Genomic DNA, 23,845 nt, shown 5'->3' on the forward strand with positions numbered 1-23,845 from the left:
AGTTGACAATGACCTCGAGAAAACTCCAACACTTGTGTAGCCTGACAAGGACTCTGACCTCAAAGGGGCAAACTGTTATCTTCCTAGAAAGTAAAAACAGAAGTTATTTTCTAAATAGCTATCTTGGTTTTAAAAAAAAAAAAAAAAAACACTCCTTACGTTTTAACAGAAAAACATCACCTTTTCCTCTCATTCCTTCTGGGTGTTCTCCAAGGCCAGTCCCTCTCCAGGTGACTTAAGAACCTCAGGGCCAGGAAGACAAAAAATACTCCCCACTGAACCTTAGTTCCCGTACTTTCTAACTCACTGAAGGGAACACAGGCTCTCCGTGTAAATTCCTGTCTGCAGTTATGTACTGGAAATTATAAAACCCTGAGGCAAAGGAAAAGCTCGACCTCAGGGAGCAAACAGCTCTCAGGAAAGGCCCAGAGACATGCTAACCTGGGGACACCTGACTTGTGCACAGGGGTCCCGGACGTGCGCAGGGGGCCCCACGGACGCCTCTGCAGCCGGGCTCTGAGTCTGCCACCCGCCACTCACACAGGGACCGAGGCCAGGAGGCCGTCTGCCTTCCACTCCCCTCATTCCTAAAATGAGAACAATGCAGGCCCGCCAGGCTCCAAAGAGCAGCTGTGAGAATTAAATGAGATTCTCACCTGAACTCACTTTGAAAACAGAGCAAATAAAATACAAATCAACTTTGTCACAAAAGTGCAGAAGGCGACTCTATTATCGTGGGGGGAGGGGCTGGGGTCACAGGTAAACAGCACCGTGAACCCCCCCAGGTCTGGAAGGGCAGGCCTGGGGCCAGCTGCTCCGAGAGCCACTGAGGCGGCCAGGGGAGCCCGGGGCCTCCCCGTGGAGCGGCTGCAGGCATACCCCAAGGCGCAGGCCCGGCCCGCCCGAGGCGGTAGACGGTGAGCGTGGGACTGCGGGGATGAGGAGGGGCCGCTGGAGGTGGGAGGCGCCAGGCACACAGATGAGGGAGGCCAGGGCCCCTCAAGGTGGAGAAGGACCGGACTGTCACCACTCACGGGGCGAGTTGAATACAGCGTTCCGCATGACAATCTGGCAAACGCGGACACGGCCCCATCACGCGTGACACACCGCATGACTGCAGACCGAGGCGGGGCAGGAAGCTCCCGATGCTGCGGACCTTCCACCAAAACCACTGCCTCAGCTGCAGCAGCAGAAACACAGAAAAGCTGCTCATTTCTTAGTTTAAGACTTTCAAAATTAAAATAAACCTGCCCCTGAGCTCCTTGGAAAAATAACTGATCCCAGATTTGGAGCAGAAACACACACGGGCCGCCCCATCCCCCTGGAGAGCAAAGGAAGCCGGGACCACCAAGGCCGGCCCCGAGGGACTCGGAGGCCGGACGGAAGGTTCTCCAGGTCACAGACAAGGCCAGGGGAGTGTCAACAGACCGAGGACTGGACACGTGGAGAAGATCTAATTCCGTAAGTTCATAAAGATCCGAAACCAGCTGGCCCTTAGAGGATGCCACAGACCAGCTCAGTAAGAACTGACGAAGGAAAAGAACGGATGACCTACCTTGAATCTCCTACTCCTCAAGGACTCACAAGCTTCTCTTTCAGGAAGCATTTCAGCTAATCAGCGAAGAAGGAGCTACAGAATTCAATTATCACCACTTCGCAGCCTCCAATAAAACAGTGCACCTTGACAACGACCCTCAGTGTCTACCGAGGCTGGAAGAACGAAAACGAGGCCGTGCGCTCCTCCTGACGGGAGCTCCAGGAGCAGACGGCAGCGACTCCGGCCCTCACCCACCCTCAGACCAAGAATGAGCTTGATCAAGTCCGTAAACCTGAACGTGCGACCATGGACCATGCAGGAATGATAGAAAGGGCACCACGGGGGGACCGGCCATAGGCAGTTGGTGCAAATGAATGAATTATTAAAAACAGCGAGGAGACAACCGGGGCAATCGGAATACTGACAGATGTCTGACTGTATTAATTATTATTAAGTTGGTAAATACAGTATTGATAGCACAGTATTTTGTAAGAGAATCATTTACAGGTAAATACGATGCTGAATACAGCTATGATACTGTGCACAGAGTTTACTGTTAAAAATCTGGGATGGGGTGGGGGGTCATGGAAAAATACAGCGCTACACATGAAATGAATTTTGCTGCGAACTAGTAGCTGCGGTTCGTAAAGTCCCTCGACAGCCACTTGCCTTCCACGTTTCTTCTCCGTGGAGACAGTTCTGGTCAGTCCTGTACAATGTTAAGGACTTCTGTCCATAGTTCCCCAAGCTCTCTACCAGCTCTGATCCCTTGGATCTATTTGCCATCTCCACTGTATAATCATAAGGGACTTGATTTAGATCATACCTGAATGGCCTAGTGGTTTTCTCTGCTTTCTTCAATTTAAGCCTGAATTTTACAATAAGAAGCTCACAATCTGAGGCACAGTCCGCTCCAGAACTCGCTTTTGCTGACCATATAGCTTCTCCATCTTTGGCTACAAAGAATATAATCAATCTAATTCCAGTATTGACCATCTGGTGATGCCCATGTGTACAGCTGGCTCCTGTGTTATTGGAAGAGGGTGCTTGCTATGGCCACTGCGTTCTCGGCCTTTGCCCTGCTTCAGTTTGTAATGAAGCCAAACTTGCCTGTTACTCCAGGTATCTCTTCACTGTCTGCTTTTGCACCGAAGCCCCTGTGATGGAAAGGATCTTTTTTTGGTGTTAGTTCTGGAAGGTCTTGTAGGTCTTCATAGAACCGGTCAACTTCAGCTTCTTTGGCATGAGTGGCTGGGACACGACCTGGATTACTATGGTGCTGAACGGTTTGCCTGAAACTGACTATAACTTAATCAGAGGAACACGCATGTGTTTCCGGAGACCCTCAGGCCTCTGTGACACACGGAGGGCTCTGTGTAAGCGAGTGTGTTTGAGCGTGTAGATACACGTGTGCACACACTTATTGCACTTTTCTATAGAGAAAGATCGAGGATTTAGTTAGAAGGGTCTACCATCCAAGGACAGTTACAAAAATGAAAAAACCCTGCCTCCCTGAGACCTGCTGCTGTCAATCCTCACACAACGAAGTGTGATCTCTACAGACAAACAGAACCGCCGGGGATCAGGCGACCCCTTCCCACCACACATCACACACACTGACACTGCACACCTGACTGTCCTCCAGCAGCCGCCCACCTGCCAGGACCCCCACCCACTGCACCCACTTTAAAGGACCTGAACTCAGCCATCACCACTGGGTGGGGGAGCCCTCCTGCCACCCACCGTGCCCCTGGGGCTGGAGCCCGTGGTTCAGCCCCGGCCACTGTGACGGGGCCATGTGGCAGTGGTCCCTCCAGAGGGAGGTCCGTGTCCCGCAGTGGGAGGGGCCTGGGGCTGCCCTCTGTCCTCACCAGGGGTGGGGGCGGGGGCAGGCCTCAGGCCAGTCTCCCTGCAGCCCGGGCCATGATGTCCTGGAATCTGCTTAAGCCTCCCGAGCCCCTGGACGTCCCGCCGCCTGCCCTCCTCTCTTCCTTCCCCACCAACCACCCCAACTCCACCTCCAGGAGCCCTGACCCCCACCGGCCTGCTCTCCTCTCTTCCCTTCCCATCGCGAGAACCCTGCACTGCCCACCCCCAGCCTGCTCTCCTCTTTGGGGTCTTCGCTCCCCATCCCTCCCCAAGGCAGGAGAGCCCGGGCCTTCCTGGGATACAGGATTGCGGGATACTTTTAATATACTCTAATGTCGTTATAATACAATATGACATTTATGTAATAAAATATAATAGCATATCAGACAAAATATTTTAATATTAGGTGAAGGTTTATATTTGTGGTTTGCTGTTTAATTTTAAAGGAGATATATATAATTTCACCAACTTGCTTTTGAACTCAAGTCTTTTACTGAGGTATAAGGTGGATAAAAAGGTCCCCCAACCGTTTTAAATAGTAAATACCCAACTGTGCTCATAATAATTTTGTAAATGGCTTTTAAAGTGATGGTACCCTTGTGAGGATTAAACGTGCAAGGATCCTAGCACACACAGGGCTTGACACTTGCAAGCACTGGGTGTGTTTTAGCCGCTGTTATTAAAGATAATCCAAGCACTGCCTCAACTATGCGTATAATGGCTCTGATGTGAGTGACTGAGCTCCGGGCATCTTAATACAACTAAGTGAGCTCCTCGCGGGCAAGGCGGTTCTTTCTCACCCCTCTCTGACCTTCCCAGCCCCACGGGGGCAGCCCTTCTTGGGGGTGGGCCGTCAGGAAACAACAGTCCTCCAAAAGGAAGACAAGACGGGCTATGCTTCAGAGAGCAAAACGCCAGGCGTGTTTTAACCAAATTCATTTAGGCTCTGGGAGTATTCCAGCTGCGTCTGAAGGAAGCGCTGACGGAGAACAGGCGCTCTCAGCTGCAGAGGAGCTGAGGAAAGGCTGGCGCGGGCACAGCCGTAGGGCCTGCGGGCCCGCACACCCTCCCGCGGGCCAGGCAGGCACTCCGTCCCGAGCCTGGCAAGGCACTTGCCCGCTCGCCCCTTTCTGAAGCAGATCTGGGAGTCGTAACGAAATCTCAGGAGACAAGAGGAAAACAACGCTGGAGGGTCACGAAGAACTCATCTGAAAACCAAGATGCCCAGAAACCCCTCGGGAAGCCGGGAGGTCAAAGGAAAGTGATAAAGGACAAAACAAACCCCAGCCTTCTGTGCCCAAATCACCTCCAGTCCCCTCTCCCCCAGGGACAGAGGAAAGCGATGGTACGGAAACCCTGTCCCCCAGGAAAGGCAGGATGGAGGCCAGGCAGTCAGATCGGCGCTCAGGGGTCACTGAGCACTTGCGTTTACAGCCGCTGCCTGGACCGGGAGTCTGTCTCGCCAGAAGTTGAGGGATTCACTTCTGCAGCTTGCTTCCACATCCTGCAGTGGAAAGCAGGTGCCGGCTCGACTCCCCTCCGAGACCACAGCACGCTGACATGCCTTAGCTTCTGTCCTCCCCCCCCCGACAACGCTTCAATAACCTGAGGTGTGTGTGGTTTTAATTTTGGATACTTCATATACTTTAATGTGTGTGTATTTTGAAGTGTTTCAGATTACAAAAGCCATACCACTTACCGTAAACTAGCCTACGGACCAACAGCCCTGCAATTAAGGGTGAATTACCTTCATTCAATAGATTAAGACTCCAAGGTTCCCAGAGGGTAAAGCCTGAGTCGCAAAGTCCCAAAACTGGACCGGAGCCTTTGCTCTCCCATCCCAGGGGCTCCCTCTAAACCGCCTTGCCCCAGGCCCACACGCATGCGCGCGGCCCCTCTGGGCCACTCCTGGCAATGCTGACTCACCAGCAGCCCTCCAACTTCCCTGTCTGCATCTGGACCCCTGTGTTTGCTACATACCCATACTAAAGATCAATATCACAGCAGAAAGAAGTAGCAAAGCACCTGTAATCACACACTAAGCTGGAGACCAGAGGGAGTGGCTGCAAAACGTCAGGAGGGCAGAATCAGGGAACGCGTAGAGCTGAGAGGAGAGGGGGGATGGAGGCCGGCGCCCCTTTCCACCCGAACCAAGACCTGCACACATCCTGACTGCCCCTTCCAGGGCTGCTTAAACAAGAACCCACTGTTTGCTTTCTCAGCTCTCCGGGCACAGTCACCACCCACAAGGCAATCAGGGGGCCAGAGTCCTGCCCCTACAGCACTGCGTTCTCGGGCAGGTGACCTCTGTCCCTCAAGATAAGCTGCTCTCACTGCAGACCTTAAGGTCTCCGCTGAAGAAGAAAGACAGAGAGACAGTGTGTGTGTGTGTGTGTGTGTGTGTGTGTGTGCGCGCGCGCGCGCGCGTGTGTGCGTGAGTGTATGTGCGCGTGCGTGTGAGTGTGTGAGTGTGTGTGTGCGCGTGTGTGCGTGTGTGTGTGAGTGTGTGTGTGCGCGTGTGTGCGTGTGTGCGTGTGTGAGTGCGTGCGTGCACACGTGCGCGCGCGGTGTGTGTGCGTGTGTGCGTGCGTGTGCGTGTGTGTGCGCGCGCGCGTGTGTGTGCGTGTGTGTGTGTGTGCGCGCGTGTGAGTGTGTGTGCGTGTGTGTGAGTGCGTGCGTGCACGCGTCCGCGCGCGCGTGTGTGCGTGTGTGCGTGAGTGTGTGCGTGTGCGTGTGCGTGTGTGTGTGTGTGTGTGTGTGTGTGTAGGGGGGTGAGGGAGACGACTGTAAGGAGAAGAAATGGGGGAGGGAGAAAACTACAGGAGGGAGGGAAAAAGCAGATGACCAAGCCAGGACCTTTTCTAAAAGGTGACATCTGGCCAAGTTGGCAGCCAAGACGTTCCAACAGTTCACCACGTCTGCACACAACCAGTCTCAAGAGGAGAAAATCCAGGAGAAATCCTGACAGTGCCTGGTGGCCCTCACCCAGGCGGGCCCTAGGCCAGGTGGGCCCTCCACCACCCTCCTAGTGTGAGGAACCATCCTGGTACGCGCCCTGCTGTGCACAAGCTTGTCTTTCCTTAGGACTGGCCTTGGGTGCAGAACCCGGGCTCCTGGGCAGGAAAATAGAAAACCTGGGAAGCGAGAGTCTCCTCTACAGAGGGGCCAGGATGCAGGCTCCAAACTCTGACAGGATTCATCCGAGCTGAAGGAGACCACCGTGGGCCTAAGAGTCAGATTTATAGACGGAAACTGCGTGTAGGAATGAAAATGAAGCCAACTCCTGGCATTGCTATGTGTTAGAGTTAAATTTAAATGTCGATGAATCAAGTTAATACAGTGCTCTCATGGAACACAGCAATAACAAAAGTGAGCTGAAACGCATGCCAAGAGCAACTGTCCCCACACCGAAGGCATGGAGACGTCCCGGCAGGATGAGCAGTGATGGGATCCGAGGCTCTGAAACAGCAATCTTCAAGACATAACAGGGAGTTTTCTTTGAAGGTTTTGCCTTTAACATGTCAAAATTAACAAACTCTGATCCTACTCGCATGTATTCCCCTAAATTACATAATCTCACTGAAAACACAAAATGACTTAACACATAAGCCAAAATCTACAAGCAGAGTCCGTGACGGCTGTGGCACAGGCAACGAGGTGCCGCATGGGCCGTGCGGTGAGGAGCCTTAAGGTGGGGCCCTCACCCCTGGACGGCCCTGCCCACCCTCACGGACTCCTACGGAAGATTAGCGGGAGTCCAGGGCGGCCAGGAGGGCCTGTCCCAGTCTAGGCAGAACGGTTTGCTGGAAGGCAGGGAAGTGATTCAGAAACAGAGGAAACAACGGAAGAAAGCAGCGACTTCGCCGCTGCCAGCGGCTGGCTCTGGCTGGCGTCACTGTGGTGGCGCACTTTCCCCTGAGGCTTTATACCCTCTTACGCGTCACAGTTTCTCTACAGTATGCACATATCACTATTTTTAAAACTGGGTAAAGTGTTCGGGAAAAGACAAGCTGCATCATCAAGCTGCCGCCACCATCCACTCGGCTCCAGCTCACTCCTGAGTCACTGGGATTGCCCCCCAAGCAGCCAAGGTTGAGTCCCACCCCGAGGCCAGCAGACTGAAGTGGGAGGACCCGAGACCGTCCAAGCTGAGAGCTGTCCACACTGCCCAGCTGGTTCCTACTGCAGCTGCAGAACCTGGGCATCTCTGAGGAGGACTGGAAGCGAAGGTCAAACACCAAGGAGAAAAACAAAGCCTTCTTTTGGAATGAGCGCCAAATCTAGAGAACCGCTGATGCTGGCAGAATGTCAGTAATTCCTAGAGAGTGAGCCGGAGCCGTGGAGACGGGAGCAGGGGGTGAGGCGGGGTGGGCTGGAGGACAGGGTGGAGAGGCAAGGACTGCCTCCTCCGGGTTCTGGAACAAGGGTGTGTCTGCACAGGTGCACCCCGGGCTGCAGGGGCGGTGGTCTCAGCGGCCAGGCCCGCTCCCCTGGCCCCGGCCACGTGCAGGCTGCCCAGAGCTCCCCTGAGCCCCTTGAGCACAGGCTCCCACACCTGTCCCCAGAGGCTCAGCTCTGGGCATGGAGGGACACGAGCCCATCCTTCAGTGAAACCCAGGCATCAGTCCCCAGGCCCCCCTTCCCCAGCGAAGGGCCCCGGCCACCCAGAGACCCCCTAAAGAGCCCGGCTGGAGGCTGCTCCCCAAGTCCTCCCCGAGCCCAAGCCACACCGGATGACACCAGATTGACCCGCCCTCCTCAAGTCCAGTCTCCATTACACACGCTGGGAACTCCAGCCAGGAAACGCAGGGAGGCATCCAGGCCTTCACGCCCTGCGCGCATCTGCCTCTTCCAGAAAGTGTATCCAAAGAGAAGAAAATCAGCCCAGGTGGGAGAAGTGGCCCAGCGGGAACCCCAGGCTTCCTCGACACAAGCCAAGCCGCCACCGAGCATGGGGCCCCACAGGGGCTTCTGGCCTCCAGCCGGGCCCCAGCCACTGGCCTGCTTGCCATAAAGGGTTCCTTCTAAGACACCCCCTTGTTCTAGGAATTAAAACCAAAATCTCCAAAATAACAGTCTGGTAATAGAATAAACTTAAAATCTATATGCTCAAACATTACTAAAGACTAAAACACAGCTCAATGGAAAATAAACACTACATAAATTGAAATAATTCAAAAGTTCCTAAACAGTCAAAACAGTCAAAATGGATGGGGGGCGGGGGGAGGTGGTGAAATGAGAAACCACTACAGTCCCCAAAAAAGCTGAAAGGAAACAACAGAAATGGCTCAGCATTTGTTCTAACTTCTATGTTTCCTTCCCAAGGTTCACATTAAAAAGCAAAACTTTCTGAAAAACCCACCATGTATTATCACCTCCCCTGAAAAACAACCCCTCCCAAAATCTTCCTATTCACCCTTGAGCAATTCACTCAATACCCACCCTGCAGGGCGTACCCAGGTTTGACCAATGTCATAAAGCCAAGTCAAAACCAGTCAGAACCGCCCCAAACCTGATTTCAGTTTCAGGCTCCCAAGTTAGACCTGAAACAGCAAGAATCTGCACCTTCCCTCCAGCGCCCTCGGAGGCAGCCCAGGTCCACAGCTGTCAGAGGGGCAGGGGTCCTGGCCCCAAGGCTGCTGCGGTGCTCTCTGAGAAGTGGGCTCTGCCCAGCGTGCCAAGGAACGTGGCGACACACGAACTCTCCAGCAGGCAGCTCCTCATGCTCACAAGCACCGTGCACGGTGCCCAGCAGTCAGCGGGCACCAGCAGGACATGGTGGGCACACTGGGCAGGCCCTGCTCGCCCTTCCCGACGGCCCTGATGTCCAGGACTCGGCCTGCTCCAGGGCATGAGTCATGGGACGTGTCCTACCCTGCCGTCCGGAAAACACGGTCATCGCAGGCCCGGAGACTTATACTTGAGCCCTAAGAGTCAGACAAGTAACTCTTTTCTCTTGGCGCAGTATTCCGTGGAGGGCACCAGATGTTACCGATAGACCAATGCCAATCCATGACACAGTCACAACCCACTCTTTTACAAAATGAGACGAGAAATATTAATACAAAAGGAGGCCCCACAGCCCAGAGGACGTAATCTGTGACTGTTCTTTACTCTGACAACACATCCTTGTTACACTTCGGTGTGCAAGCTGGCTGGTGCCACGGAGGACTCTGCTTAAAGTCCCCACATTCAGGATAAAAACTTGGCCACTGCATATCATTCCCAAGGTTTTCTCAGTCTATGAAATCTGAGATGGGCTGAGACTCAGGACTCCCCCTAGCTCATCCCCCAGACCCAACACAGGGCATGGCAGGAGCACCTTCTCCTTATTTCCCGCGTCATTTCTGAGACAGCAAGCCAGGACACCCGCTTCTCAGTGTGCTCACGCAACGAGAACTAGACCACAGCGGCCCCGCCGCAGGCCCACCCAGGAGTCCTCGCATGCGAACAACCACAGCATGTTACACGCGTGCCGCAGTGACCCACTTATTCTGATCACAGAAATTAACATGCTGTGAAGTTACCTGTCAAATGACGTGCACCCCCAGACGATCGGGCCCTGGAGAAACATCCCAGCCACCGTGCTGGCGGCCGAGTCCCCAGCACCTAACTCAGCACAGGATAAACCTCAGCAGGTACTTGCTGTTGTTCAGTCGCTAAGTCGTGTCTGACCCTTTGTGACCCCAGGGACTGCAGCACATCGGGCTTCCCTGTTTTTCCACTATCTCCCAGACTTTGTTCAAACTCATTTCCATTGAGTCAGAGATGCTATCTAACCATCTCGTCCTCTGCAGCTCCCTTCTCCTTTTGACCTCAATCTCTCCCAGCATCAGAGTCTTTGTCCATGAGTCGGCTCTTCACATCAGTGGCCAAAGTACCAGAGCATCAACTTCAGCGTCAGTCTCTCTAAGGGATACTCAGGGCTGATCTCCTTTAGGGTTGACTGGCTGGATTTCCTTGCAGGTCAAGGGACTCTCAAGAGTCTTCTCCAGCACCACAGTTCAAAGGCATCAATTCTTCAGTGCTCAGCCTTCTTTATGGTCTAACTCTCACATCCGTATATGACTACTGGAAAAACCATAGCTTTGACTAAAACGACCTTTGTCAGCAAAGTAATGTCTCTGCTTTTTAATATGCTGTCTAGGTTAGTCATCGCTTTTCTTCCAAGGAGCAAGTGTCTTTTAATTTCATGGCTGCAGTCACCATCTGCAGTGATTTTGAAGCCCCCCAAAATAAAGTCTCCCAAAATAAAGTGGAAGCACTTTTTCCCCCGTCTATTTGCCATGAAGTGATGGCACCAGACACCACGATCTTAGTTTCCTGAAAGTTGAGTTTTAAGCCAGCTTTTTCACTCTCCTTTTTAACCCTCATCAAGAGTCTATTTAGTTCCTCTTCACTTTCTGCCATTAGAGTGGTATTATCTGCATATCTGAGGTTGTTGATATTTCTCCCGGCAATCTTGATTCCAGCTTGTGAGTCTTCCAGCCCAGCATTTCGCATGATGTACTCTGCTGCTGCTAAGTCGCTTCAGTCGTGTCCGACTCTGTGCGACCCCATAGGTGGCAGCCCACCAGGCTCCCCCGTCCCTGGGATTCTCCAGGCAAGAACACCGGAGTGGGTTGCCATTTCCTTCTCCAACGCATGAAAGTGAAAAGTGAAAGTGAAGTCGCTCAGTCGTATCTGACTCTTAGCGATCCCATGGACTGGAGCCCACCAGGCTCCTCTGTCCATGGCATTTTCCAGGCCAGAGTACTGGAGTGGGGTGCCACTGCCTTCTCCGATGATGTACTCTGCATATAAGTTAAATAAGTAGGGTGACAATATACAGCCTCAACATACTCCTTTCTCATATTCAAACCAGTCAGTTGTTCCACGTCCATTTGCTTCCTGACCTGCATACAGGTTTCTCAGGAGGCAGGTTAAGGTGGTCTGGTATTCCCATCTCTTTAAGAATTTTCCAGATTGTTGTCATCCACACAGTCTAAGGCTTCCACATAGTCAACAAAGCAGAAGTAGATGTTCTTCTGGAATTCCCTTGCTTTCTCTATGATCCAACGAATGTTGGCAATGTGATCTCTGGTTCCCATGGACACTGACACTTCCACAGCTGAGCGCCGCTTCCACTTTGGCGCAGATGCTTCATCCTTGCTGGAGCTGTCACTAACTGCCCTCCGACCTTCCCCGGCAGCATACTGGACACGTTCCGACCTAGGGGGGCTTGTTTTCTGGTGTTATATCTTTTTGCCTTATCATATTGTTCATGGGGTTCTTGCGGCAAGAATATTGGAGTGGTTTGCCATTCCCTTCTCCAGTGGACGTTTCGCCAGGACCCTCCACTACAGCCCGTTCATCTCAGGTGGCCCTGCACGGCATGGCTCAGACCTCACTGAGTTATGCAAGCCCTTCTGCCATGACAAGGCTGTGATCATGAAGGGGGCTGGCAGATATTTACTGCGTGAAAAAACCTCCACTATTAAATACTAAGCACAAAATACAGATTCTTATAGCTTTTAACATTTTAATCCAAAAACACAAGCAACAGGAATTTAAAAGCCTTCTTCACCAAAAAATCACTTCATTTGGTAAAACCTACCATGGCAGACAGCTCAGATTTTCTGCTTTTAACCCTATAATTTCTAGCAAAATACCAACTCATCTCTTTCCAGTGTATATATTTAATTATAAATTCACTACGGTTAATTTTGAGCAAACTCCAAGAGATAGTGAAGGACAGAGGAGCCTAGGGTGCTACTTCCATGGGGTCAAAAAGAGTTGGATATGACTTAGCCACTGAACAACTACAGTTAATAGTCACTTTTTAAAATTCTCCTATTGGACTTATCTTTAAAACTTATATTTTAAATGACTGTGCTGCTTAAATACAAGATTTTTTGCCCTCAACAGACTACAATTAGCATTCAATCCTGCTGTTACAGCACATTTCACTCTGAACAGACTTTAGAGGTTGCCAGGTGACCCCTTCACATGACAGATTCAGAAGAAAATCACAGCTGTACAATTAACCGGAGTCAAAACCCAGCCTCTGATTCTCACTCAAGTCCACTGTCTTTACTCAGCTAATCAACTAACTACGTGTAATGTAAAGACAAAAAAACTCCCCACCAGGTAACAGTCTCCGACCAAAGCAGGACCTGCCATCCTGGAGCACTCACACTACACAGGATTAGCGTCCAACCACGGCCAGCAATCCTCTCGCCCGGGAGGATAAGCCCGGCTCCCAGATCTGCTTGCCTGTAAGACCCACTGGACGGCAAAGAGGTTTACAGCCTGCAGCTGATCCAAATCCTGTGGAACTTTCTGCCTGCACAAAGCAAGGCTGACTATTGTACCCTCCACGTGCAATGCCCTCTCCTCATATGCAAGAACGCTTACTATCTGGCTGCTCTATGACGAGAAGGCCCATCCTAGTCAGCTCTCTATTTCACACCAGATTTCTTGTTGTTCAGTTGCTAAGTCGTGTCTGACTCTCTGCGACCCCACAGATTGCAGCATGCAAGATCTGTCCCTCACCATCTCTCAGAACTTGCTCAAACTCATGTCCATTAAGTTGGTGATGCCATCCAGCCATCCCATCCTCTGTCATCCCCTTCTCCTCCCGCCTTCAATCTTTCCCAGCATCAGGGTCTTTTCCAATGAGTCGGCTCTTTGCATGAGGTGGCCAAAGTATTGGAGCTTTAGCTTCAGCATCCGTCCTTCCAGTGAATCTTCAGGGTTGATTTCCTTTGGGACTGACTGATTTGATCTGCTTGCTGCCCAAGGGACTCTCAAGAGTCTTCTCCAGCACCACAGTTTGAAGGCATCAATTATTCAGGGCTCTGCCTTTTTTATCATCCAGCTCTCACATCCTTACATGACTACTGGGAAAACCATAGCTTTGACTCTACAAATCTTTGTAGGCAACATAATCGCTCTGCTGTTTAATGTGTTATCTAGGTTTGTCATTGCTAAGACCTCTTTTCAATCCGGTAGGAATCACTCTTCCAACAGGGCAGCAATGGTGAATTCCATGCCCAAACTGACTAAGGGGTCAAGCAGTAGCTCAAACCCACACTGGCCACGAAACCCAAGTCTTCCTCCACCGCCCCAAGACAGAGTCCAGCCTCCAGAGAGTTCTCAAGATAAATTGCCAAGAAAGTATGACCCAAATGACAGCAAAGGTGAGCAGCACAGAACCTGGTGATCGACACAGATCTGCTTACTGCTGTGATCTGCATTCTTTAACAAGTGCAGAAAGAAAAACACTCTTGAATACGCTTTATTTCAAATGTGACAATCTATCCACCTCTCCTTAAAAGTTATTTACCTGTCCTTAGAATCAGTTAACACTAGTTAAAAACTTGATAAGAAATAAAATTACTGGGATTTATATTTCACATCTGACTTTGTAAACAAGGATGGGAGTTTCCTCTGGGCAAAGTGTTTAACCTCTGCCTTTCCCAGGGGTGACAAGAAAACTGCCTCATAGGAGGGCTCCCTGCTCCGAAAGGGAAACAGATGCAGAGCCCACTGGGCAATGCTCGGCACACAGTGGACGCCCGCGTGCCTCAGTCACCGTCATCGCCCCTCGCCACTGCCACGTCACCATCAGGAACATCGGGGCCACAAGCAGGCTCCCCCTGGGATGCCTCTTCCATCGCAGCCCCAGGGCGGGACACGTGGCTGGCGCTCAAATGCCTGCTGACGCTGACCAAACCACAGTCACTAGCACGTCTGTGACTAAATAGAGGATGGTCTGCCCCCAAACGTAACTGCCTCCAGGAGGAGACTAATTAAGCATGAAAAAAAATTGCTCCTGGAAATTTAGGAGATATGAAATAGAGAAACACTCTCAGCCTGAACACAAGGCTTCTTGGAGGAGAGAAGCGGGAGGCCTCTCATAAGTGAGGGAAGCATCTGTGCAGAGTCGACCCCCATCAGGGAAAAGGCAAGTCAGCCGTGCGTGTCAAGAGCAGGCCAGGAGGTTTCCCAGCTTACGTGTCGGGGTACAGGAGACTGGAATGGGGGACTTCCAGTCTCCTTGGAAACGCGGGCCTGTCAGCGGCGACAGACCCCCAACCTGCAGGGAGCAGAGAAGCCCAGGAAGAAGGGCGCTCGCTGCCAGTCCTCGGCCGCCGCCTCCTGGCCTCTTCCGTCCACCTCAGAAGCAGCTGAGGCCTGCGAGAGCCTCCCGAGTCCAGGGAGCCTGGGCACCTGCTTCACGTACGTTCCCTTTAAAGCTACGGGGGACCTTCGGCAGCTAGAACACAATCAGACCAGTGAAAACAAGAAACACGGCCATGAAGATGCAATTCCAAGACAGAATATTACAGCGTGAATGATCAGACCTTGCCAGCCCGAACAGCTCATCCCTTCACTCTACACAAGACTCGGCACGAACGTGCGGTCTCCAGCAAGGTAGCTCCTCTTGACCAGGATGGCCTCTCCAACCACGTGCAGAGGAGCACTTTGTCTTCCGTGCGTCGTGGCGCAGAGCTCTGGAACTCGGGCCTGCGGAGATGTCCAAGCATGTCGAAACTACTTCGTAAGGCAGACCCAGGGTACCTGTGGGCACGAAGGACTCACCGGTGCAACTGCTCCCTACTCAAAACACCGTCCTACCAAGCCGACTCAACGAAGCAACCTAAGTTCCAACCTGCCTACGCTCCTGGCAGAGACCAGCCTGACATAACCGTCAGCGGGAAGACCAAGACGCGTCCACAAACGCTGACCGTTCACTTCTCCCAAGTCCCCACCCACCCGATGTGCTCCCACGGCCCATCGGGGGGACGACTCTACTAAGCTCCTCATGTGTCATTCTGCTCTATGTCCCCGAGAGCTCAGGGCTAACGAAGCCTCACCCGCCCACCCACTCTGTCTCGACTGTCAGGGAGCCCAAAGCCGAGTCTCACGCCCGCCGGACAGCCGTCCTTGACACTGGGGGCACAATCTCCATCTTTCTACGGCCCTCCCTCACTGCAGACTCCTGCCTTCTTCATTCTCCTTAGGATGGTCCAATGAGGTGATTTTTGTTGAAGCCACCTCAGAATCATTGTGGAAAGGAGCAAGGAGAATGGAATTTCATAAATTCTTACATATGTATTAGTCACTCAGTCGTGTCTGATTCTGCGACTCCCTGGACGGTAGCCAACCAGGCTCCTTCGTCCATGGAATTCTCTAGGCAAGAATACTGGAGTGGGTTTTCATTTCCTTCTCTGCGATAACTTATTAAATATCCTCCCATTATTACTACATTTGATCCTCACTGTCCCCCACCACCCTCCCCTCTCCCCCGGCACTCTTGTACCCACTGTCCACCCAGAACACAGTCCGTGCTATTTCCAGCAGTCAGTGACTTCTCCCAGAGCCCTGAGGCTGGTGAACCAGTCATGGGGCCTCTAATACTTGGACAACACAAAGTTTGTCATGTGCATTAAGTCCCTCCAAAACTGTGCAGTTCTGGAGGGCAGAGTATACCCTATGTATCCTCATGCTCCCAGAGGCATCAAAGCAAGCTGTACATCCTGCAGACACACAGTAAAGACATGCTCCATCAACGGAAGAGTAGATCAACATTCTGGAAGCCTGCTCAGACAAGCCATGCGGGGTGTAACAGGTCACAAAGGGGCTTCTATCTTAAAGGTGTTTACAAACCAAAGAAAAAAAAACACACTAAGGTATGTACACTACCTATGTAACCATCAGAGACTGCACTTCTGTAAATACAGAGAAATGAAAATACAAACCCTGGAATGGCTGCACCTGGCTGGATGCGTGCAGGCACGGAGGCTTTTAGTTAAGAGGAGGCAGATCTGGGAGGGCATTCAGCCACAAATAATGACCCTGAAGAGGTACAGGCAGCAATATTCGGAGACCAGCGGGAACATTCCCTGGCGCAGTAAAGAAGGGCAGGTGCAGTCAGACCACAGGGTGAGCCCGGGGGTGGGGACAGAGGGTTTAGAGGCGGCGACGCAGAGCAGGGCCTCCGCTGCCCCCGGCCAGTCAGTAAGAAAAGTCCCCGGGAAACCATTCTCGGCTCCTGTCAGGAGAGACGGGAGGGAGAAAGCTGGGGCGGCTGCTGACAGTGCAGATGGCACCTGCAGGGCACGCCTGGGGCAACCCGCCAAGAGCCCATGCCGGCCCAGGGCCGCAGCAGCCCTAAGGGCCAGGCCAGCAGCTTCCACCTCTCCTTCTCAGAGTAAAACCGATCCCTTTGCCCACCCCATCTCTCGCTCGCCCTCACACACACACACACAGCTGTAATTTCACGTGGGTGGCTCACCACAGAGGCAGTATAACAAGATGCCTTAGAGCAATTCTTGGGCTCAGATCTCAGCCCTGACACTCAGGAGGTATGCACCCCCAGGGAACATAACCTTACTAAGCCAGGTGTAAAATGGGGACAGAAAACATACCTGCCTCTTACACAGAGACATAGCAAATGTTTAGCAAAGTGAGCCGTTCAGTAAGCTCTCACCCAAAGTGATGAAGAAAACGGACCGCAATGTGTGTCTCCAGACCCTTCCCATTGACCTCACGGCTCTCCCAGACCCGGGATACCCAGGGCAGGAGCCACCGTCCTGGACAGTAAGTGCAGAGCAGACCAGTCACCTCCACCAGGAGGGGTTTCATGGCCCCCAGAGTTCAGCACGGTCCAGGGCTGCGGAAGCCAACAAGTGAGGGGACAACGCAGAGGGCAGGTGCTGGGGGCAAGCGGGAAAGGCTGGTGAAGAGATGAAGCCTAAAGGTGGTGCTCCTCGTGGGGGGAGGTGCTGGCCCATCAGCACCAACCAACCAGCCCACTGCGCTCAGGGCTGTGAGCGAGGGTTCCTTTCTAACCCAGGTGTATTCACACTGCTGGCACTCAGCTTGCCATCAGCCATACAAACAGTTACAAGAACAGCTTCACTGACTTCTCCCCAGATACTGACAGCATGCAGTCTTTTGACTGAATTCGAGAGTTCTCTTCCTCAACCTCACAGCTCCAGCCCGCCCACCTCTGCCACCAGTTTTCAAACCCGCATTGACTGTAATTAAGGTAAACACAGTAAGAGAGGTACCATTAACCAGGAAGTTATCAGGTCAGCAGTCGGCATTGCCTAAGGCTCTAGACGGTTTCTGCTTTCAGCCCCAGAGAGTCTGAGCGCAGGGTGAATCCCGCTGGACACCTCCTAGTGCACGGTCGCTGCCTCAGTTGCCCCGTCTGTAAAGTGGGGGTCCTAACAGCACCCCCTGGAAAAGCAGCTGGGAAACCAAACGAGACGCATCAGCAGGTGACCGGCCGCAGTGGGCAGGCAGCAGGAGCCTTGGGGTCACCACCTTTACTCCGCCGCCCATCGCTTCCTGAGCACCGGGGTCCCCGGGGTGGGGGTACCCGAGAGGCCGGGCCCCGCCCGCCGCCACCCGGGCCGGGCTGGGACACTCCCCCGGGCCCGGCGGGAAGGGCACCGGCTGCCCCACGTGCATGTGCGGCCGCGGACACGGAACTGCCGGCGCTCACAGCAGCTCCTGCGAGGCGGGCTTTCTGTTTAAAAAGCACAAAACAGGCGCACATTTCCTGGTCCGCAGCTGCACAGCCCGGCTCTCTCTCGTTTCCTCCGCGACCGGGGGACCGACGAGGGGCCGCGGCGGCAGGGAAGCCCCCGCACGCGGACCCCGCCGGGGCGACCCGGCGCCCACCCCCCGGCCCCCGGCCCCGAGCGCGCACGGGGCGCCCCCAGCCCCTGGCCCCAGAGACCCCGGCCCCCGGCGCGGACCCCCGGCCCGCTCACCTGGCCCGTGATGCCCGTGATGAGCGCCACCTTCCTGGGCTTGCCCGTCTCGGCGTCCCCGGCGCCGGGGCAGTGCGCCGCCGCCTGGGCCATATCCGCGCGCTGACCGGAGATGCCGACCGCCGGGGGTGTGCCGCGGAGCCGGCTGCAGGGACCAGCACCGCGCGGCCGGCCGCCACACTGACAGGCCGCCCGGAGGCCGGCGGGGCGGGCCGGGGGCGGGGCGGCCGGGATGCGGCTCGGCGGGCGCCGCGTGGCCGCGTCACCGCGCGACGCTCCGCGCAGCCCGCCGGGCTCCGCCCTCCCCGCCCACAAGCCCCGCCCTCCCCGACGGGGCCGCGTCAGCGCGCGCCGAGGCGCTCTGCCCGCCGGGACCCGCCCACCCCGTCGGGGCTCCGCCCCCAGCCCAAAGCCCCGCCCCACCCCGCCGGCGCCCCTCCCACCCCACCGGGGCCGCGCTCGCCGGGAGGGGCGGGGCTTGGGGCGGGGTCTGCGCCGGGGGCGGGGCGTCGGGCGGGCCCGCGCGGGCTGGTCCAGAATGCTGGCAGACGTAGGGTGCTGGGTCTTCGCGCCCTCGTAAGGGCCGGCAGTGGACCGGGCGGGCTGTCAGCCACCTGGACTTGCCCATCTCATGCTGCTCGTCCTCCCCTCCACCCTCCCGAATCTCCCAGAATCATTGTACCGAGGATGCTGTGTCGAACTACGGGCTGACCTTTACCTTGGGAGAAGGCCCTTAATTCTGAATCCAGGGGTCACGGCCCTGGATCATCGGCTTTGACAAGTAATTCCTGGAGAAAGAAAGACAGAGCTAAGTCGTGTCCGACTCTTAAGATCCCATGGCCTCTAGCCTGCCAGGCTCCTCTGTCCATGGAATTTTCCAGGCAAGAATACTGGAGTGGGTTGCCATTTCATTCTCCAACGCAGAAACTGAACCCAGGTCTCCCGCATTGCAGGCACATGCTTTACAGACTAAGCCACGCGGGAAGCGATGTGTAATTCCTGGAAACGCGCTGTAATACCTTTTGAGGAGTCTGGTTCTCTGCTTCCTGAAGGGCACTGTGTTGTAAGCCCCCTGAATGGGGTCACACATGTGGGCAATGAATAGCCTCACTTCTACCCTGCTTTCGGGCTCTTCTCATGTTTCTCTGGGGCTTGGAACCAGGCAGGATGTTCCAAGTAACTCGATTTAAAATGCTCTAGTCAGGGGACTGGCAGAGCAGGGCAAGAGTCTCTGGCCTCACCCATGTGCAGTGTAATGAATTCTTGAAAAGACTGCACAGGTCAGTAACCCTGGACATGTCCAATTTCAAAAAATAATTCTGATGCCAGGTGGGGTCCTAGCTTGAGGCTGAATGTGGCTTCCACCTGGCAGCGGCAGGTAGGGCAGGGAAAGGAGTGGAGGTGACTCAGACCCTGGTGGGGCAGCAGGTGTGTGTACCTGAGCGCTGGCGGGAATCCAGGGAGGAAATGGAACTTCCCAGCCCCCTGCTCTGCCTCCCAGCATTGTGCATAAAATTCCTCTCCCCAACCGACCCGCACAGACCAGCTTCGCATCTCGTGCCGGGTGACTCGGAGGTGCCTGCCTAACCTGCCAGACCCTTGCAGACCTCAAATCCCCAAGTAGAAAAGCTCAGGATTTAATGAAAAATCTCTCCATCCCCTAAACTCGTCAGGAATAGTCCTGAGTTTTGTGGATAGACTCGTCTCTGGATTCGCTTGCCTCTCTCCTGTCCGCTCTACACTGAGAGTGACTGAAGAAAGGTCTGTGACTCACCTCCTTGGTGAACACAGAGGCCCTGAAGCAGAGAGGAAGCACTGTCGTGGGAGGAACTTGCTATGAGCAGGAAATGTCTGTGAAATCTACTAGAGTTGACTGAAAACTTAAGTTTGTCTGGAAATAAATATGCTTTGAATTAATTTGCAGATAAATTATTTAACATTTCCCCAAAATTGCTGGAAAAAAAAAACCAGATACTTAGGGAGGATGTGCCAAGTTTATTTGCAGCTAAGACTCTCGTCATATCTCTGACCTGTCCTGCTAAGAAGCCTGACAGTGAAAGACCCCCAGACAGAAGATCGACTATATTTTAGGGCCTGTAAACAGTAAAAAAAAAAAAAAAAAATATTGAGGGAAATGGTAGTTCCGAGATACAGTGGGAGGTTTAAAAGGAAGGATATTTCCCTGGAAAATGTCTCTGGAGAAAGGTGATGAAAGCAAGACAAGAGTACAGCCACTTTGGAAAAGGACGGAAGAACCGCCTTGAGTAACAGGCTCAGTAAAACAGGGCACCTACAGGGTGGGCTTCTGGAAGATTCTCTCTGTTCCCTGATGTCTGTACATAGTTTCCAAAGAACAAAAGCGGGATTGTAAAGCCCCACCCAACAACACTGCCAGTGCCCTGAAAGATACAGATAAAGACCTGACAGGTATTCCCAGGCTATTCTGCAGGAAGCAGACCCCCATCCGATGAAAACGCTGAAAACTGCCAAGGACAAGCACGTGGACGCCAGCCCTGTTGAAATCAGGTGGTTGATGATGCTTGAAACGTCACCTTGACACCAACCAGTCAGACAACTGAGCACAAGGTAGTTCAGGTTTCTGTGGTCCTCACCCTCACATGGCCCTTAAAACCCTTCCCTGAACGTCTCAGGCAGCTGGCATTTGTCTCTGCCTTCTCCCTTGTGCACAAGCTCTCCTTCCAGTATAAAATTTTGGCTACCAAAGAGCCTTGCAGGAGCAATACACATTTCTGTGGCCTTGCTGTCCCCAGATCTGGAGGAGCCCAGGGACAGTGGCAGGCTAGCACACTGGTTTGCACAGACTGCCGCAGATGGAGGGCTTGCACAACAGAAATCCGTTTCCTCACAGTTCTGGAGGCTGGAGTCCGAGATCAGGTGTCTGCAGGGCTGGTTCCTTCTGCGGCCTCTCTTCTTGGCTCACCTCTGGGTGAGAAGTGTCAGAACTGAGTTGTACTGGAGGACACCCAGCTGATGTGAGAGAGTTGCTCCTTGGTGCTATGGGAAACCCACCCCCAAAACACACATTGATTGGAACTGTGTCCAGAACCTTGTAACATGTCACCTAAGAATGGGGACTGCAATTTGTAACAAGCTGTTGCCGAGGTCACACAGCTAGAAGCTGGTAATGGTAAAAATCATTCTTGGTTCTTCCAACCCCATTCCATATTATATCTGGAAGAAAAAAAAAAGAAGAAGATGACTGGGTGCCAAAGAATTGATGCTTTTGAACTGTGGTGTTGGAGAAGACTCTTGAGAGTCCCTTGGACTGCAAAGAGATCCAACCAGTCCATTCTAAAGGAAATTACTCCTGAATATTCACTGGAAAGACTGATGCTGAAGCTGAAGCTCCAGTACTTTAGCCATCTGATGGAAAGAGCCAACTCCCGATGCTGGGAAAGATTGAAGGCAGGAGGAGAAGGGGAGGACAGAGGATGAGATGATTAGATAGCATCACTGACTCAATGGACATGAGTTTGAGACTCTGGAAGATAGTGGAGGACAGAGGAATCTGGCATGGGGTCACACAGAGTCAGACATGACTTAGCAACTGAACAACAACAGCAGAAACCACATTTCCCAGATTATTTTGCATCTAGAGTTTTAGAAATTGAGTTCCGCCAGTCAGACTGTGACAGGTGGAAGGGAAACGGGCGCTGTCTTTCTCCGTCCTGGTCACACAGTGGAAAGATTTTGGCAACTGGACTCCAAGTTTAAGCTCCAGTTTCACCAGGAGCCAGGAGGAGTGGCATCCGCAGTGGCTTCCTGAATTCTGGTTTGGAGCAAGGTGACGGTATACCCTTGACATCAGCAGTCCAGTGATAGCCCTCCAACTTCCGTTCCTCCACTCCATACAAAGATTTCTTTTTCAACCAATGTTTTTATGGAAATGATTGTATATTAAAATGTATTTGTAGGAAATAATGCAGGGACACGCCATGTACCCTTTACCCGATCTCCCCCGTGGTCACTCAGAAGCTGCAGTGCAACATCAGAAGCAGGATTCTGGCACTGAGGCCAGACGCTGACACTGTGCAGGTTCCCCATTTCTGCTTGCACTCACGTGTACGCGCTTGCCTTTAGTTCCACCCCGTTTTATTGCACGTGTGGGTCTGTTTATCTGCCAGCTCGAAGTACGGAACGGTTCTGGCAGCACCAGTCCCCTCCTGCTGCCCTGTCCCCGCCCGTCCCTCGTCCCTGGGAACTGCTACTCCGTCCGAGGCTCCTGCAGCTGTCCCTTCACAAAGTGTTGTGACTGAACTCCTCCAGCTCTCAGTCTGTGGACCAGCTTTGTTCACAGAGCCTGAGTTTCCCCAGCGATCCGTTCCCAATGCCGAATATCAACCCATCCATGGTGTGGGTGCCCCACAGTTCATGCAGCCCCAACCCTAACCGGCTGCAGGGTATTTGGATTGTTTCTAGTCTGTGGGTAGGAACATGTAAACGTTTCGTGTACACGATTCATGTATGTTTTTGTGTGGCCATAGGTTTCATTTAGCCCAAGAGTGTAATTGCCAGGCCACGTGGTAATTACATCCTTATTTGTTTTGTTTTTTTAAACTTCCAAACTGTGGTCTTGCAAAGAGTTTGTAAACAGAACATCTTGCTCTAAAACCCCTTTCCACTTGAATTGCCTTTGATGGTTCCTGTGTCCCACTCTGAACTCTGACGAGCAAAGCAATGCGGACGAGATAGAAACTCCAAACCTGGGCCTTGAATCTCCACTGAAAGGCCAGTGAAACGGTTCGTGCGTGTGTGTGTCTGTGCGTGTGTGTCTGTGTGTGTGTGTGTCTGTGTGTGTGACTGAGTGAGACGGACTGGAGCACGGCAAACCTACAGGGGGAAAGAAGAGACCATTTTCTTTTTATTTTCCCTCCATTTCAGAATTTACACCAGTTTTCCAGAAAATAAAGCAGGACAGAAGTAGTGGATTTTTAAGTCAAATCTTGTAAGTTCCACTGAAGAAGAGGCAGCTCAGACCCCTGTCTTTCACTGCGTTTCTCTTCAGAATAAAATTAACTTGGGCAGGTTTCCTGTCCTGGGCTTTGTGGCAGGAGCAGCAGAGTTTTAGAAATAGAACTGGAAAATGGTGAGACATCGCTGGCCTTCGTGAGGACTTCCTGAAATGTCACCTCTGCTTTGGGTTTCTCCTTTGACAAATGAGATCTCACTGCAGCGAGTTGTTCAGATCATGTTTTTGGAAAAGGGAAGATGTAACCGAAATAGTTGAAGACCTGTATTTCCCACCTTCTCACACGCGCAGTTGCCTCAGACCCCACTCTGGCTCCAGGCAGATGAGCAGAGAAGGGTGCTTTCTGGGCCCTGCTGGACACGCTCTGTCTCTAGTGGAGCACGTGGGCTGACGGCCACCTCACCCCTGCCTCCCTTGTTTTTAAATTTCCAAAGTTTTTAGTTGCACTAATGGCTTTCACACTAGAAGAGCTATTCGTTGGGAAAGGTTTACCCTCTGGTAATCTTAGTTTCTTAATTCACAGAAGTCCCAGGGAGCAGGGCCGTGGGTCCCTCCCGGACTGTCTAACTAGAATCTCCACTCGAGGCACATGGCGTGGCCTTCCCATAGTTACTGGCGGCAAACCCAGGGGGAAGCGCCTGACTCTTTCAGCCTCCCTGGGCCCTGATTTTCAGCCTT

At 53.0% G+C, this 23,845-nt stretch overlaps 1 protein-coding gene across 2 annotated transcripts in view; it reads right to left on the reverse strand.

Moving 5' to 3' along the window:
* The window catches only part of GMDS (GDP-mannose 4,6-dehydratase), a 425,099-nt gene extending 406,704 nt beyond the window's left edge, over positions 1–18,395 (reverse strand). Inside the window, exon 1 of one of the 2 annotated variants that reach the window (XM_018038954.1) lies at positions 18,178–18,395. In XM_018038954.1, the coding sequence (XP_017894443.1) occupies positions 18,178–18,270 (93 nt within the window). In that variant the 5' untranslated portion in view covers positions 18,271–18,395. Of the gene's footprint in view, positions 1–17,466; positions 17,518–18,177 lie in introns of those variants that run through there. The other variant, XM_018038955.1, reaches the window with a different exon arrangement.

The sequence above is a fragment of the Capra hircus genome, chromosome 23 (assembly GCF_001704415.2).
Source record: "Capra hircus breed San Clemente chromosome 23, ASM170441v1, whole genome shotgun sequence".
NCBI lineage: Eukaryota > Metazoa > Chordata > Mammalia > Artiodactyla > Bovidae > Capra > Capra hircus.